The 14634-nt window shown below is 44.9% G+C and overlaps 2 protein-coding genes across 14 annotated transcripts in view; both read left to right on the top strand.

The window, feature by feature from the left end:
• The window catches only part of EML1 (EMAP like 1), a 136638-nt gene extending 134195 nt beyond the window's left edge, over positions 1 to 2443 (top strand). For all 7 annotated transcript variants that reach the window (XM_083517573.1, XM_083517572.1, XM_083517569.1 and 4 more), the window contains one exon: positions 169 to 2443. In XM_083517573.1, the coding sequence (XP_083373699.1) occupies positions 169 to 294 (126 nt within the window). In that variant the 3' untranslated portion in view covers positions 295 to 2443. The remainder of the gene's footprint in view (positions 1 to 168) is intronic.
• Positions 2444 to 12975: 10532 nt separating this feature from the next.
• Positions 12976 to 14634, top strand: part of EVL (Enah/Vasp-like) — a 154817-nt gene continuing 153158 nt past the window's right edge. For all 7 annotated transcript variants that reach the window (XM_083517727.1, XM_083517726.1, XM_083517725.1 and 4 more), the window contains exon 1: positions 12976 to 13678. In XM_083517727.1, coding sequence (XP_083373853.1) covers positions 13674 to 13678 — 5 coding nt within the window. In that variant the 5' untranslated portion in view covers positions 12976 to 13673. The remainder of the gene's footprint in view (positions 13679 to 14634) is intronic.

The raw sequence follows: 14634 nt of genomic DNA, 5'->3' as shown, positions 1-14634 counted from the left end.
GCTTTCTTTTTCTCTCCCCCCCCCCCATATCGTGGTTTGATCGATTGAAGCAATGTGACATTACTTCTTTGTCACCTGGCATACAGCTATTGGTTACCGTAACTTGTTGTGTTGTCATTGTTTACACTTCCATTGCTAATGACCCTCTCTTTTCACAATGTCTTCCAGGCTCCAAGTCATGTGTATGGTGGACACAGTAGTCATGTAACCAACGTCGATTTTCTATATGAAGATACTCATCTCATTTCCACAGGTGGAAAAGATACCAGTATTATGCAGTGGCGAGTCATTTAGAGTAAACCTTCTACGAGCATACATGTGTAACCAAGGACTGGCTGTGAACCTAAGTTCTGTACGCACTGTATATGTAAGAGTTAACAAATGGTTGCCGTCTAGCCTAGTCACTGTGATTTTTAAGTTTCAAATCCTTACAAACCTCAGGAAAGCTAAGTTCTTGGCTGGCTGCCGTACTTATTTCAGTAATTCATAAAGTATCACTTAAAAAGAAAAAACAGCAACAGCAGCAACACATCGTTACTGCTCTTTTTGTTGTACAACATATGAAGCTGTACAAGTCTAAAATGAAGTATTGACTTGGATGCTTATGCAATATATATGAACAGGACTTTTCTATTAAATAGTCACAAAAAAGCTTATTGTAATATTACATATATGTGCTTCACAGTTTCATTATTTATACTTTGTGCTGTCTAGCTGCGTAGTTAGAATATCTATAGTCGGAAAACTGATGGCATTCCCATAGATGGCAGCAGCAAAGAATTTGTATGGAAAGCTTAACCCAAGCTCAACAAAACAGAGTGAACAAGCCACTCAGTATGGCTGTTCCGTGATAGTCATTTTAATGGGACTTGCGTAAGTTTGTCATAAGAAATGAAACAGATGTTTCACTCAGCAGTCCTTTCTGGGTTTTCTGGCTCCCATAGTAAAGAACTTGTTTGAATAATGTGAATGTTGGAATAGTCATTAACTTGCAATTTTTCCTGGCATAGCAAAATATTAAAAGTTCAAAGATACAATCTAGCAAAAGTTGGTTAAGACTTGACTTCCATAGAAAAACTGGAATGGGGTTTACTTGTAATCGACTTGAGTCTTAACTGGTTTCAGTGGAATAAGCATTTGCTAGATTGTACCAATATTTTCTCTCTCTCTTTGAAATCAAGCAATTTTAACTTGAATATCTCAGCAGGGATTACAGCTTCAGGTAATCTGTTTTCAAGGTGGAAGCTTTTCTCACATATATGTTCACAATTCCTTATTGAAAAATAACGAACCAATATGGCCACATCTCCGTTATTCAGTTGGCAGAGCGAACCCTAATCTGTATATTGATCAGCATGTATGCAACTGCCTTATACACGTGTAAAAAAATAAACAAATTAGCAATTCATAAGAAATAGTAAAGCATTCTAAGCTTTACTTGCCTGTTGCTTATGGATATTGTATATTCGTATTTTAAGGTCAAGTAGACAAAAATATAAAGGGATCCTTTGAAGCGTACCACTAACCTGCAGAGGAGAGATGGGGAAGTAAACACAAATAACTGCTAAGAAGACCAGCTGGACTGCACAAGCAACCCAAGTCTTCTCTTGGGGCTGCAGTGTCTTTAGGACTATCAACAAAGTAATGTGCAGGTCATGACATGTGTGCCCCAGGAGCCTTTGCAGTGTGGCAGAGGGTGCCTGACTTCAGATCATGTGCTGGTCATTAGAGTTGGATCTGCAATGGAGGGTGTGACCATAGCATCCCTGAGAGATGCCTGTCCACCTTTTGCTTGGATAATTCCAGCGAAGGAGAGGCCACCCACCTCCTGAGGCCATAGTTCCACCCTTGAGCAACTCCTGCTGTTAGGAAATTTCTCCTAACAATCAGCCAAAAGCTGCTTTCCCGCAATTTCCACCCGTCAGTTCTAGTCCTTTCCTCTGGCGAAGCAGAGAGCAAGCTTGCTCCATCTTCTGATGCAGCCATTTGGGACAGCAAAACGTGGGGGGATGTCCAACACCGCAGTGCATAAGTTCCACCGTATCCCCCCCCCCGGTGTGTTTTGCATGGACCAATATTTATAGTATGAAATAAGATTGTGTTTTGCAATGAAGTAAGAGAGGAGGTGGCATAAAATAGTTAAGAAGGCCTTATTCGTTTTGATTGTGACACAGACTGAAAAAATTATTGTTTACATTGGGGAATGTATCTAAAGACTTTAAACGAGCAGCGTTGTTGTAAGCAGGCTCTGTAAAGCTCAATAGGAAAGTTTTCTTTTTCTTACAAAGGATAGGAACATGTGAATTAATTGAGCTCTGAAGCACGGGTTGTTGAGAGTTATTTCGATGAAGATTTAATAAGTTTTTGAAGCTTTTTTAATTACATCTTCAACCTGCTACACTGAAAGTGCAGGACACCAATAAACATCATGTATCAAGAAAAATTGTTCTGATTCGTTTATATCGCACGACTCAGCGTGGATTAAATTCTGCATTGAAGCTGTGATATGCCGCAGCAACATCAAGAACAACATTTCCTTTGTGTCTTCAATTACAAATTGGGATAAAATTTTCTGAAAATATCGATGTCAGATTTACCAACATGGATTATATTTACAAATTCCTGTTCAATCCTTGATTTTGACAAGAAGCAAGTTTTTTGGGTTTTTTGGAATGATTTTTATTTGGTTTTACAAATCTGTTCACATTCGCATTCATCCATAGTTAAAAAAAAAAAGACTTCGCTTCTTTAAGTAACTTTTAAACTGCATATTATAAATCCATCCAGTTTACTGTCCTCCATTGTATCCAAAATCTATGTATCATTGCAAGAGTTATTTAAAACCTGCTAAAGAATTCAAGTGTTTTACAGTGGTCTTTCAAATATAATATAAATTTGTCCCAACCTTTATTGAAGTTTTGATCCTCCTGGTTTCTGGTTTTGCCAGTTAATCTTGCCATCTCTGCATAGTCCAATAGTTTTGTGTGCCAATCCACCCAGGGTAGGTATCTTATCATCTTTCCAGCTCTGGGCAAAAAGCATTCTAGCAGCTGTAGTAGCACACATACCGTAAGCAGTCTTTTCAATTCTTTCAGTATCTTTGCCCCTACAATTCCTAAGAAAAAAACTTCTGGTTTTTTATAACAAAGGTTATTTTAAACATTTTCTTCAATTCATAATATATCATTTCCCAGAATTTCTTTATCACTTTACAATTCCACCACATATGATAAAAGGTGCCTTCCTATTCCTTACATTTCCAACAAACATTTGAGCTGGTCCTATACATTTTTGCTGGTTTGGTCGGGGTTAAATGCCAGCGATACATCATTTTCATATAATTTTCTTTTAATGTATAGCACACTGTAAATTCCAAAACTTCTCTTCATAATTTTTCACATGCTGTATAAACAAGTTTTTTAAAAAAACAGTTCTGCTAAGAACACAAAAAATTCTCACACATTACACACACATCTATATCTATCTATCTATCTATCTATCTATCTATCTATCTATCTATCTATCTATCTTACACATTACACATATACACTCCAGGTTTCCTACTGTAACCAGCACATAGTACTGGATACAGGAATATAACTGTATAAATATAAGTTACATATTCATTAAAAATATGCTGCAGAATTACAGATTATTTTTTGGTCTTTAATTTTGCAAGCAGTTTTGCATATAATTAGTTGGGCTTTTTAAAAACAAAACAACTGCATGAGCGTAAGTGAATGCTCAATGCAGGAAGTATTGCAGTGTGACCAAGGAAACAAAAACAAACTCTTAAGAAAAATGCTAGAAATGTTTGTTTGTTTTTAATGTGCATTTGGGAAAATGCAATTTTCGAAAGAAACCAGGCACATTAAAAATGCCTTTTTATACTACATTTCCCCCTTGGCTTCTAAACGGTAATTACAGAGTATCTAGGCAAATCTCAGTCAGGAGTTGGAGAGTGCAGGCAACACCACCAAATGGGCACTCAAAAAAGATCTACTTGGCTCCATTAAAAGACCCTGGGTCTTCAGACAGCCTTTGAGACCAGGTCACCTAGTTATTATCAAATGGCACTAGTCTTTTCCTTTAGTGTGTATGGTTTTGTTTGTTATACAGCGGTACCTCGGGTTACAAACACTTCGGGTTACAGACTCCGCTAACCCAGAAGTAGTACCTTGGGTTAAAAACTTTACTTCAGGATGAGAAGAGAAATTGCACGCCAGCGGCGCAGCAGCAGCAGGAGGCCCCATTAGATAAAGTGGTGCTTCAGGTTACGAATGGTTTCAGGTTAAGAACGGACCTCCGGAATGAATTAAGCTCATAACCAGAGGTGCCACTGTATTTCTTTTGCATTAATGTTTTGCTTCCAACTTGAGTCTCTCTCTCTTTTATAAGGCAAAAGTGAGGTATAAGCATTTAAATCAATAAATGTGCAGTGACTTTCCTCCCAGGACTAAAGGCCCCCTCACCAATATCCAGACTCGAGAGTGTGATCCTGAGGGCAGTGGTAAGTCTTGGCACTGTGCCTAGTGAATTGCCAGGTGGAAATTTTTAATGTTCCAAGTTTCGTGTTTTGCTTTTTTAAAAAAGAAAGATTAAAAATATGAATTTCTCCGTTTCCTCCCAGCTTCTGTATTCCAGTACAATATTGGACCAATTAGGCATTACTGGCATATTTCTGTATTATTTTAACAACCTTTTTATATAAAAAAAAGAATAAAACCATTTCCAGAGGAGGAAGATTTTGGATTTGATATCCCGCTTTATCACTACCCTAAGGAGTCTCCAAGCGGCTAACAATCTCCTTTCCCTTCCTCCCCCACAACAAACACTCTGTGAGGTGAGTGGGGCTAAGGGACTTCAAAGAAGTGTGACTAGCCCAAGGTCACCCAGCTGCATATGGAGGAGCGGGGAAGCGAACCCGGTTCACTAGATTACAAGTCTACCGCTCTTAACCACTACACCACACTGGCTTTCCAGAGAAGGAGTAATAGTGCTCAAGCATGCAGCAAAGAGGGCACAGGTCTGTTCCTTAAAGCTCTGTATCCAAGCACTATTTTTTTTGTCCTGGAGTTTTCCCCACAGAAACCCACACTTCAGCTAATCCAGAATGCGGCAGCAAGACTGGTGACTGGGATTGTCTGCCGAGACCATATAACGCTGGTGCTGAAAGACCTACATTGGCTCCCAGTACATTTCTGAGCACAATTCAAAGTGTTGGTGCTGACCTTTTAAGCCCTAAACGGCTTCGGCCCAGTATACCTGAAGGAGCGTCTCCACCCGCATTGTTCAGCCCAGACACTGAGATCCAACGCCGAGGGCCTTCTTGCAGTTCCCTCACTGCAAGAGGTTGCAGGGAACCAGGCAGAGGGCCTTCTCGGTGGTGGCGCCCTCCCATCAGATGTCAAGGAAATAGACAACTACCCGACTTTTAGAAGACATCTGAAGGCAGCCCTTTTTAGGGAAGTTTTTAATGTTTGAAGTTTTATTCTGTTTTTCAGGTTTTGTTGAAAGCTGCTCAGAGTGGTTGGGAAAACCAAGCCAGATAGGCAGGATAGAAATAAATTATTATTATTATTATTATTATTATTATTATTATTATTATTATTATTATTATTTTACACTCAATCGGCGCAAACAACAATTCACGTTTTCCCCCAGATTGTCAATTGTTCCAATTCAGCTTTAAAGAGTGGGTTTTCGTGGGGAAAGCTCCGAAGCAAAAACCAGAGTGCTTGGATAAGGAGCTTTAAAGCACGGACCATGCCTGGAAAGCACATAGGTAAAGTGGATAAGCCCAGAGCGTGGTTTGCCTTTTCACCACTCACTGTTTACCCACTTCAGATCCCCCTACCCCAGAATGTGGACAAATGCAAATGCTTCTTTTTGGATCGAGAAAATCAACAAAGGGTTGGCAGTGCCCATCATTCAAGCAAGCTAGCCCTACAACCCCTCCACCCTGAATTTGGGAATCGGAAATAACAGGGGGGTGGGATCATGTACAACATGGTTGCATATACCCGACAAGAAATATAATTGTTGGGAAATCCATATTCCGTTGGAAATAGCCATTGCCTGCCTGAAAGTATGAAGTCTTAACAGTGAAGAGAATCTTCCCTCGTAAGTTGGTTCTGTATTGCGTTATGTGGCTTCCCATCCTATCCTTCCTCTCAGGATTAGTTTCACCCTTACTGATGAGGATAGCCTGTATCTGTTTGGCTTTTTTAAGGGAAAGGGCCATAACTCAATGGTGGAGAATTTGGTTGGCATGCAGAAGGCCCAAGGTTCATAGAACCATAGAACTGTAGTATTGGAAGGGAGACTGAGTGTCATCTCAACTTACCTCCCTGGAATACTGGAACGTCGGTTAATTGATTTTCCAAAACAAAGATAAATAAAGCATATACTCTTACATTCAACATTTTTGTGTCTTCTTATTTACCATGCGCAATATTGCGCCCGGACTTCCTTCCTTCCCTACATCGGCTTTCAGAATTAACATCCTCTCTTACAGATTCTTATTTACGCTCTGTCCACGTCACAAGATTTATATTAACCCTTCTACAGTCTTTAAGCTTCTACAATTATTCCGTATGTACTCAACAAATTTACTCCACTCCTCTTCGAACTTTGTTACTTTTCGGTTCCGAATCTTATAGGTCATTTTCGCCAATTCTGTATATTCAAACATTTTTGTCTGCCACTCCGTTAAAGTTGGGATTTCCTGGGTTTTCCATTTTTGAGTCACTAGGATCCTAGCGGCGGTCGTGGCATACACAAATAATTTACGGTCCTCTTTTCTTAATTCATCCCCTATTATCCCTAGCAAAAAAAGCCTCTGGTTTCTTTGGGAAAGTGTATTTAAAAAGTTTTTTTCATTTCGTTATAAATCATGTCCCAGAATTTTTTCATTTTTTTGCATGTCCACCACATGTGAAAAAATTCACCATCTTTTAATTTACACTTCCAACAAGCTTTGTTACTCTATACATTTTTGCTAGTTTAACCGGAGTGATATACCACCGGTACATCATTTTCATTAAATTTTCTTTTAAAGTAGAACACTCTGTAAACCTCGCACCTTCATCTGGAATGTCAGTTAAAGCACCCATGACAGATGGCCATCCAACCTCTGCTTAAATATCTTCAAGGAAGGTTCGATCCTTGGGAGACAACCTGGGTGCTGAGGTAGATAGGCCAGCAGAATGATCTGGCTTGGTATAAGGCAGTTTCCTGAGTTCTTTCGTTATGGCAACTTGTCTACTGGACAGTCGACATGCATGTATAAGTAGAAAAGCCATTAACATTTCACCTTCTGAAAGAAATAGCAGTAACAGCATGGATACGTTGAGTCCTGAGGAAACATTCCAGAAGCTTGGGAACAACGTCAAAATTGGCCGAGTGACCTTGCAGACTGGAAGTTGGCTGGTGGCTATGCAGATTCCTGCATGCGTTGACCTAGCAGCAAAGATAGGCACTAACTCTTGTCGAGTTTTGGCAAGGATTTTATTCTCTCTAGATTAGAATGTGCAGGACCACTCTCTTTTCTAAAGGAGCTGCAAGATTGTTTTTAACAACATGCTTTTGGCCCAAGTAAGTTTTCTCACAAGAACATCTCTCGTGAAACTCTGAACCTGTGTGTATGAGCAAAGTATGCCCCAAACACTCTACTCCACAAAAGTTAATGCTATAATAAACTCGCTGGTCTTTTAAGTTGCCACAGGGCTATTGGAAGTTTCCCAACCAGACAGTGTCTGGTGTCCTGCCGATACTTATTTTATTTGGGTGTATTTATTGAAAAATATTGACCACCCTTCAACAAAAGGTTCCAGGAGGCGTGCAAGAAAGACGTTCACAAAATATGGTGCGCCAAAGTGAATAAAAGGAATTCAAGCAACACATGTGTTTATTTAAATCGAACAAACATTTGAATACTAGGGGCTGTGCTTCTCACCCCACTTGCCACCATTAAACCGCTAGTACTCCTATAGACAGCATCTTAAAAAGCAGAGACATCACCTTGCCAACAAAGGCCTGTATAGTTAAAGCTATGGTTTTCCCAGTAGTGATGTATGGAAGTGAGAGCTGGACCATAAGGAAGGCTGATCACCGAAGAATTGATGCTTTTGAATTATGGTGCTGGAGGAGACTCTTGAGAGTCCCATGGACTGCAAGAAGATCAAACCTATCCATTCTTAAGGAAATCAGCCCTGAGTGCTCACTGGTAGGACAGATCCTGAAGCTGAGACTCCAATACTTTGGCCACCTCATGAGAAGAGAAGACTCCCTGGAAAAGGCCCTGATGTTGGGAAAGATGGAGGGCACAAGGAGAAGGGGACGACAGAGGACGAGATGGTTGGACAGTGTTCTTGAAGCTACCAGCATGAGTTTCACCAAACTGCGGGAGGCAGTGGAAGACAGGAGTGCCTGGCATGCTCTGGTCCAGGGGGTCATGAAGAGTCGGACACGACTAAACAACAACACTTCCCTATTGCACCCTATTGAGCTTCCCTTTTCTTTTTTCCAATTACATTTCGGAAGCCATTTTTCTGCAATGTCACTTTGTAGCCATTTTCACCTTCATTCCCATATGCACGCCTCTCCCCTCCTTTTTGTGGTCCACCCTTGCATGGAGACACCCCCACCCCCCGCTATTCTGCACCTTCCTCCTTCCATACGTTGTAACTATTAAGCACTCTTTTCACCTTTTGACCAATTATGAAGCCGCCGCCACCACCTGTCCCGTGACCCCTTTTGGACCCCTGCTTTCATCTTCACCCCCTATTTCCATGCTGCTACCTCTCCTCTCATATTCTGCAGCTCTGCCCTTTTGCACACACAACCATTATTACGATCTATGTTACTTGGAAGATGTAGAGAATCTAAAGAGCAAACCTCCCGGTTTGCTTGTTCAGTTGGAGATGGTTAAGTTCTGCTGGTGGATGTTGTTCCATGCTCACCCAAATAGTTCGATGCTCCCCCAAGCATAATTCTCATTCAGAAATGAAGGCAGCCCTTGGCCAGCAGGGGTGGGATGCCTAAAATAGGAATCCCAATATAAAGAAAATCCATAGAGAAAAATTAGGGTTCCCTTCCCATTTGGGGAGCTGTCAGTTCTCCGATCCAGATATTTCCAAAGGTGGCAAATTATGGACAGGATTAAACTAACAAGTCCCATCAGCAGTAGTCTTGCACATGGAAGGAGAGGAGGCTAATTCCATCTGTCTAGCTAAAATGTTTGCACTAATGAAATTATTATTATTGTTATTATTATTATTAGAGCTGGACTCTATTATTAGAGCTGGACTTCAGTGTCTGGGCAGAACGATGGGGGTGGAGACGCTCCTTCAGGTATCCTTCAGGTAAAATAACCAGAAGTGCATGACATTGATTTCCTCCTTTTGGCTGAAACTCCACAAACATGAAATGACTTCAATGCATTGGCATTTATGTACTGTATTTTGATCGAGCGATTGATTTTTTATGCGTGCAAAGACTGACCGTGTACATAGCCCATGGATGATGCTATAACTTCATCCTGGGGCAATTGATGGTGGAAATGCTATCTAACGCCAGCTCATAGTGGTATGCACTTGTAAATCCTGAGCTGATTTGCCGAAGAGGGAAGAAGTGCGCAACCAATGCACCTACTGGCTACCTCTGCTGAGCATTGACAAAGCAAAAGGAGGACTTAGCAATGTGGCAAGTAGGTTCTGATGCTCCACTGGCACATTTTGTCATGTCCTCTCACCACCACACATACACAATGGGGACAAGAGAATTGCCTTGCTGGCTCAGGCTATGGTCCATTGAGTCTCGCATTCCTTTTCCAAAAAATGGCTGGCGCAAAGCCTTTTGGTACTCAAGAGCAGGGCATGAAGGTGACAAGTACAGTTGCTGTTTGTCCCCTGTATCTGCACAGCTAAGTCCCATTTAACTATCATGGCTAAGAGCCAATAGGAATATAAGGCCAGTCGTAAATTCATGCTAATACAAGATGACATCGTTCCCTACGGTGGCATTTTCACTGCAAGGAAGAGGCACTTGTGGGATTCTCTGCCCCGGGTGCCAAAATAAATTGGCTGTCCTTGGGTAGCAAAAGTGACCTATTGCATGAGGTGGTGTGTGCTTTTCTAATGCGTGAGTAGTGAATTTGGGCTCGGGCTTGGTAGTGGGAGGTGGAAATTTGCTCCTCTGCCTCAGGCAGCAAAATGTCTTCAGCTGATGTTGCAATAAGATTCCAAGTCCAGCGTCCAGTATTTTCACCTTAAGACGGCAATGGCTAACCTATGTCCCTCCCAATGTTGTCCAGCTCCTCCAGCTCCCATCAGCCCCAGCCAGCATGGCCTGTCATGGGAGCTGGAGTCCAGGAACATCTGCAGGGCTACAGGTTATGCACTCCTAGTTTAAAACAGAGAAAGGGAGGACCACTTTCTGAGACTTTGCGGTGTCTGAGAAGACAATGCAGCAGGACTACCAAGTTCTCAATCACCACCACTCAAGGCAACTGGAATTGCATTGCTCAATGCAGTGGCAGACCTCATGTCATAGTCCTGTGCTGCTAGCCAAGGCAGAGCTCAGCGGAGGGAGAAGCCAGCCAACCAGCCAAGTCTCAAGGAGGGTACTTGCCTGGTGTCAGAGTCTGTACACAAGGTCCAGTCTGAAGATCATGAGTATCTCAGTTCACGTAGTCAGACGATCGGGGGCGGGGTCAAGAAAGCCAAGGGTCCAAGGTTATAAGAAGCAAGAAGCAGCAAGGTCTGGTCAGGAACAATGAATGTTGTTTCCAGCAACTGACGGAGGCTGGCAACCCTGCTGAAGAAAGCTGGAGCCACCTGGTTCTCATCAAGAAGGCTGAACAGCAGCAGGTGGAGTGTCACCTTCTGCTCCTTCAGGCTGCTACTCAGCAGGTGAAGCCGACTCCTAGCCCATGACCTTGGGGTCTCAAATTTCAGCAGTGCCCTGTGTGACACCAAAATTTATCACCTTCGCGACCAAACTGGTCACAGTCACCTAAATCTGCCTCTGTTCAGTGCCACAGGGGTCACTGCTGACATCAGACTTTTTTTGTTGGGAGTCATTCTGCAAAGAAACAGTAAATATGTTTGTACCTTTAAGAACTGTTTCTGTGAGCTTTGGGCAGATTGGGCACAGCTGGTCATGACTACGAAAGCAGGAAAAGTTGCAGTTTGGATTTGTCTGCAAGGAAAAATACCCACAAGCTTTGCTGTTTGTTGTTTTGTAATAAAACCTTTATTTAATTTGGTTTTACACCGGCCCCGTGGTGTAATAGCTTCTGTCATCTGCCACCAGAGGAAAAACCCCCTCTAACATTGTTATTTTTGGCATCTCAGCCACAATCCTCCTTCCCAAAATATCTCCTCCCTTTTCAGATAAGTGTGTTTAGGTGACAGGTGTGGCTGATCCATGACCCAGGAGCCACATGCAGTGCCCCCCGCAAGTCCAGAGAGAATGATAGTCAATGGAGAAGAATGAATGGACAATGGATGAATGAAGGGAAGAGTTTGGGTGCATGAGAGAATGGACGACGATGATGAATGAGGAATGAAGGACAAGGAAGGGGACAAATGGGATGTTCCACCCATTTTTCACTTTGCCCCACCCACCATCACGTGGTGTGTTGTCTCCACCAGTTCTCCCCAAGGGACTGCAGCCTTCAACTCTGAAAAGGCTGCCCACACATGAATTAGGACTTTAGGCTTTAATGGAAAATAAACAGGGACCTTTGAGTGACCCAAGACAAGACAGTCAATAAGGAGGAGTGCCTACAATTGTCCTAGAAATTCTCTGTAATTCTCAGGATAATAGTTCTGGGCTAACAAGCCTGAATTAAGAACATCTATGAACTTTACTTAAACAAGCCTGTTTAAAAATCTGAAAGGTTTAAGAAATGAGAAGGTTCCTGTCAATCAGCATTGGCACCTTTGTGATGTTGAAACAGAGCAAATGTGTTTTGGGAGAAGATATACTTTGGCATCCATCTCTTAGGAAGTTTCTGTGAGTGGGCATTTCGGAGACCACCCCAAGGTCCTCTTAACAGAGCAAATACTGGGTTGCCCAGATGGGAATGTGTCCCTTGAGCTGGAAAATGTCCCCCACCCCAGTCTGAGGGCCCGGGACAAAAATTACTTGATTTGTGTTTGTTTTTGTCACTGGGATGTTTTGTTCTTGTTTTGGCAATGTTAATGTATTGGAATAAAAAAGTATTTTTTTCCCTCAAACAAACTGATCCAGAGAAGCAGGCTTCTTCTGAGATATCCCTTGCTTGGTTTTGAGACCTTTCACTACTCCTAGGACACTTCCAAACACCAGTTTATTGTGGCACTGGTCCTTCTGAAGCTTGCGAGTTCCCAGCCTCTCCAACATCTCCATGACGTCACCCTCACCAAAGCGCCGCCCTGCATTACCCCTTCCCCTTTAATCCGGATTAACTGCTTCCAGCTTTTATTATTATTATCGGATTTTCCTGAGAAACGGCAAATCCGGGTAAAATCGAGGGGCGGGGGGCGGCATGTGATGGCATTTTGATGAGGACGACGTCATACAGGCGCTGTGCAATATGTCCATGCGTTGCGCGGAGCAGAGTCCACAATAAACTGCCCCGTTACACTGCAATATACATTGCAACCCCCCCGAAAGGGTTTGGGGTTGTTGTTTTTTAAAAAAATAAAATAAAAATAAATCTGGATTAGTGATCATAAAGGAGCCCCAGCCCTTCCCCGTATGCGCGTGAATTTCCAGATTAGGGTCATACGCAGGGGCTTTCTTTTTTTCCATTTCAAAAAATAGTTTTTTCCACCAAAAAGACTAAATCGGGATAAAGGCGAGGAAGAGGGAAAGGGCTGCAATGTCGATGCCAAGGCGTCTGGTGCGCGCACGAGGAGCCCCCCGCCCCCACCCCCCAATATCCTGCAAGAATCCACGACCGCTCCGGGTACGGAGGCGCGCCTCGCTTCGTGGTGGCGCACGCGCGCTTCGCCGCGCCCGGGCGTTGCATGGCCGCCTCGCGTGTGCGCTTTTCTTCCCCGCCCGCTCTGTGCGCGTGCCTGGACGGGCTCGCCAGGTCGGCGATGCCTCTGCGAGAGCCGTAGCGGCGGCAGGCAGGCAGGCAGACAGACGGGCGGAAGTGTCTGTCAGCAGCAGTGGGCAGCCGAGCCCCGCGGGCTTTGTGCGCTTCCTCCTCGCCGTCGCCTCCCTCCCTCCCCGCCCGCCCCACGCCCACCACCCTCGCCTCGCCACATCCCGGGAAAGCGGAGCGGGAGGAGGAGGATGGCCGGGCCCCTGGACTGCTTGCCCGGCGCCGTGGAGAAGCTCCCCGGCAGCTAGCGCCCTTGGCCGGCGGGGACGAAGATGCCATTGCGCGCCAGCCGCAGGCCGCCAGGAGCAGCAGCAGCAGGGCGACTGAGCAGCGGATGCAGCGACGCCAAAGCCCGCCGGGCTCCCTCCTCCTCCTTTTCCCGGGCGCCGCTCCTCCATTGAGCATCTGACAGCCCGCAGTAGCGCGAGACGCCGACGACGCTTTTGCAGCCGCCGCCGCCGCCGCCGCGCTGCCGAGCCCGGGGCCCGGGCAAGAGCTTCCCGCTGCGCAGTGGGAGCTGGCGGGGAGACGCCGGCCAGAGGCGGCTGCGCAGAGCTCGACTGCGGGGAAAATGAGGTGAGTCAGCCGAGCTGCGGCTGCCCCGTCCTTCTTTCTCCTCCTCCTCCTGCTGCTGCTGCGCGCCGAGCGCCCTCCTTCCCTCCCTCCCGGATGCTGCCGGGAGAAGGCGAAGGGAGAGAGGCGCGCTCGGGCAGGCAGGCAGGCAGGGACCCCTCACCTGGCAGCAGCCGGGCAGGTGCAGGCAGCGCCTCGTGAGGAGAAGAACGGGCGGGCTTGGGGCAGAGACGCGCCCCGGCGCCGGGATAGGCTGGGCGTGGAGTGCCTGCCTCGCTTCCTCGGGCCTAGCAGCTGCTTTCGTTGGAGCCCCAGCACCTATCTTCCTTCCTCCCCACCCCTCCATACCTAGGAATTGAGGGGAGTTGCCTGTGCCCCTTAACCGCTGCAATCTGCTGCTCCGAGCAACCTTTCTTTAAAAAAAAACCAAACCCTTTGTGGCAGGTTTGCTGTGGCACAAGGGACAGCTTCCTAAGGGAGGACTTTTCCTTGTCTGTCAGAATTTATGCCTCAGTTGGGTGCCAGGAGATGATCTACTTTTGGGGTGTTTCGTTGTGACATACTAACACGGCTATGCCTCTGGGATCTGCCACATATCCTGCTGATCTCGGTTCTGCTGTGGGAAGCTGGTTTCTGCAGATCAAGCTGCTGTGAAAGACACAAGAGTGAGCTAGACTCCAGCTGCCGCTGCCTCCCTCACAGTTGGCAACCCTAAAACTGAGATGATGGGATAATAAGCAGGGAGGAAGCCCCTGAGCACATGCAGAGTGCCCTGTCCTGAGGACGGAGGCCTTATTCATGTGGTGTATGTCTTTCTGGCTTGCCCACTGCAGGAATTAGCAATGCCATAATTTGCCTAGTGCTGGATGTTGCCCGAGCCATGCATGGGGTAGTCCCACTGATCTCAGTGGGTCTACTTTAAGCACAACTAAGTCTGGATCCAACTTAAAGTCTGGAGG

The sequence above is a fragment of the Podarcis liolepis genome (assembly GCF_965112155.1).
Source record: "Podarcis liolepis genome assembly, chromosome: 1".
NCBI lineage: Eukaryota > Metazoa > Chordata > Lepidosauria > Squamata > Lacertidae > Podarcis > Podarcis liolepis.
Note: the sequence above shows the minus strand (reverse complement) of the source record. Positions and strands in the feature narration are given on the sequence as shown.